The 2,933-nt window shown below is 54.8% G+C and overlaps 1 protein-coding gene across 1 annotated transcript in view; it reads right to left on the bottom strand.

Annotated features, from left to right (window-relative positions):
• Positions 1 to 1,474: 1,474 nt before the first annotated feature.
• Positions 1,475 to 2,933, bottom strand: part of FOXH1 (forkhead box H1) — an 8,818-nt gene continuing 7,359 nt past the window's right edge. The window contains exon 3 of the mRNA XM_029285640.1: positions 1,475 to 2,425. Within this exon, the coding sequence (XP_029141473.1) occupies positions 1,475 to 2,425 (951 nt within the window). The remainder of the gene's footprint in view (positions 2,426 to 2,933) is intronic.

The following is a 2,933-nucleotide window of genomic DNA, read 5'->3' as shown; positions in this document are numbered from 1 at the left end:
CCCCCATGCTGGCTCAGGAATTCTGGGAGTTGAAGTCCACGAGTCATGAAGGGCCATAGCTCCCCCATGCTGGCTCAGGAATTCTGGGAGTTGAAGTCCACGAGTCATGAAGGGGCCATAGTTCCCCCATGCTGGCTCAGGAATTCTGGGAGTTGAAGTCCACGAGTCATGAAGGGGCCATAGCTCCCCCATGCTGGCTCAGGAATTCTGGGAGTTGAAGTCCACGAGTCATGAGGGGGCCATAGTTCCCCCATGCAGGCTCAGGAATTCTGGGAGTTGAAGTCCACGAGTCATAAAAGAGCCAAGGTTGCCTACCTCTGGCCTAGGCCGCTTTATGACTCGTGGACTTCAACTCCCAGAATTCCTGAGCCAGCCACGCTGAGGGGAAAGGGAGAGGTTTCCAAACTGAGCCAGGCTGGCTCAGGAATTCTGGGAGTTGAAGTCCACCAGTCATAAAAGAGCCACGGTGGCCTACCCCTGGGTTAGGGCCTGTCTCCTGGTCATGTGGATGATAGGTTAAACCAGGGCTGTCCAATCTTGGCCACTTTAAGACCTGGTGGACTTCAACTCCCAGAAGTCACTTCTCACAACTGAAGAAGCATCTTGGATGAAAAGCGAAATGATTTCAAAGGGGAAAAAAACCCAGGAAAGTCGAGTTGCCTTTTGGAAAAAAGCACTTTTGGGACAACCCCAGCCTGGATGATGGAGAATCTCCATGTCAATGCTGCTAACATCGGATGTTTTTGCTTGACAATATATGATGAAGACATTTTCTATTTAACCTGTGTTAAAATTAGATAGTGCTGGAAGGGAGTGGGGGAAGAAGGTACTTGGGGATTAGTTAGCCATAACAATATTTCAGTAGGGTATTTTTCAAGGTTAGTTGCAATAAGAGGAGATAACGGGAGGAAAAGTTCACAGGTCAAACTAATTGGAGAATGTGATTAATGAGTGTTAAATGAAGGAGTGAGTTATACTTTGTTGGGGAGGAGAATTCAGATTTAGGCTTCTCTATGTACGTGGGGAAGCTATGTTGCAATTAAAAGATTATTTAAGGCAGTGTTTCTCAACCTTGACAATTTTAAGGCATGTGGACTTCAACTCCCAGAATTCCACAGCCAGCAATGCTGGCTGTGGAATTCTGGGAGTTGAAGTCCACATGCCTTAAAATGGTCAAGGTTGAGAAACACTGATTTAAGGTAAACAATGCCTCAATGTTCTTTGAAGAGCTTCATCTTTCGGTACCATGACATCCCACAGATGATAAGATGGTTCCTGATGGAGAGTTACTGTTTTCCTGAGGGAGTAGAGCAGGAACATCTGGATGGTTGGGTTGATAGAGGACTGCTGCGTTGTCCTGTGGAGTTGCTGGGACCAGAAGGGCTGAGAAAGTAGATGGCGGCGGTCATCCCTGGCCAAAATGCCTTCGCTGCCGTGTCTGGCCAACTGTCCACCCCCTGGCCAAAGGCTGTCCTCAGGAGGTGTCATAGTGGGTCAAGACTGAGCTGCGGGGAGGAGGGCTGGTCTGGGGGAAGGCTGGGTGGACGAGGTCCAGGGGACGGCTCGTCCAGGTATCAAACACCGTCTTGTTGGGAGGCATGGCTTCGTCCAGGCCCAAGTCCACCCCGGGGGCCGGACTCAAGGACGACCGTGGCACCAGCTCCCAGTGTGCTGGGTGTGCCAAAGGCTTGGGGCCGTAGGGGGGAAAGGCAGGGTTGGGGGGAAAAGCGGAGGGCAGCGTGTGGCTTTGGGGTGCCACCACCACATTGGGAGCCACGCATGGGGTGTAGGAAGTGGGGAGCTGTTCCCAGAAGGGGTCAGCAGGAGGTGGAGTCTCCTCGCTGGAATCGGAGTCGCTGGTCTCGGGGGCCGGGTGGACGATTCTGGGGCGCTTGGCCAAAATCGAGGTGCTGCCCCCCTTTTTTGGCTCGTCACTGGGGGACAAGGAGCGGAGGGAGGCAGGGCTGCTGGAGGCCGAGAGGGAGCGGAGCACGGGCAGAGGGCCCAGGGGCCGCCAGGGATGGACTGGGGCCCCAGAGGAGACCTGGAAGATGGGGACCGTGCCCCAGACTTTGGAGGCAGCTGTGGGGCTCCGAGGCGGCCCACTTTCGGCCCTGGCTTCCCCCGAGAGGCCCACGCCCTGGAAATCGTGGAGCAAGTCGTCAGTGCTGAAGGGGCTGCTCTGACAGCCCCCTTCGCTGCTGGGAAACCCACTCCCCTCCGGGGTGGGCCCACTGAGGGGAGGTTGGGGGGCTTTGAAAGCCCAGCCGTGGAACACGAAGGGAGCCAGGTCGACCGTGAAGGTCTTCTCCTCTTGACGGGAAATGGCCGTGTTCTGGAGCTTCAGAGCTTCCGGTGGGATGAGCTGCACGTCTACGGTCCAGAAATTCCCCTTGGCCTTGGGCTTGGTGGGGTCCTTCAATATCTGCAAGACAGGAAAGAGGAAAGGGCGCAGGTGGGTCTTCTGAAGGCCTGTCCCAGAAGGAGACCTCCCTTCCAAGTCCATGGGTGCATTGTGGTGGATGGGTGGCCAAGATCTCCTGACCACCGTCCCCAACGTGACCTGTTGGGGAGGAAAACGTAAGGGGCGGCTGGTGCTCGTGGGCGTGAGCAAACCTAGACCTGGTAGAGGTGGGAGGAGGCCACTGGAGGCCACCTGGCACTTCCCAGTGTCTCATCGCCGAACTGGGAGCTGAGGAGATGCTGGCTCATTTATTTACACACAGACGTAACACAGAAAATTCAGTGAACTTTGTTGTGCTGGCTTGGTTGAGCTGTGCTGGCTGGGGAATTCTGGGAATTGAAGTCCACGAGCCTTAAAGTTGCCAAGGCTGGACACCCCTGGCCTACAAGCTATATCTGAGAGGGAGTCTCCTGCCCATCGATTGGAAAATGCCCCAATTTTAAGGGCTTTGCTGAAACAGGGAGTGAAG

Source organism: Protobothrops mucrosquamatus, unplaced genomic scaffold (assembly GCF_001527695.2).
Source record: "Protobothrops mucrosquamatus isolate PMUCROS unplaced genomic scaffold, P.Mucros_1.0 scaffold1985, whole genome shotgun sequence".
In the NCBI taxonomy this organism is placed as follows: Eukaryota; Metazoa; Chordata; class Lepidosauria; order Squamata; family Viperidae; genus Protobothrops; species Protobothrops mucrosquamatus.
This window is presented reverse-complemented; position numbering and strand designations above follow the sequence as displayed.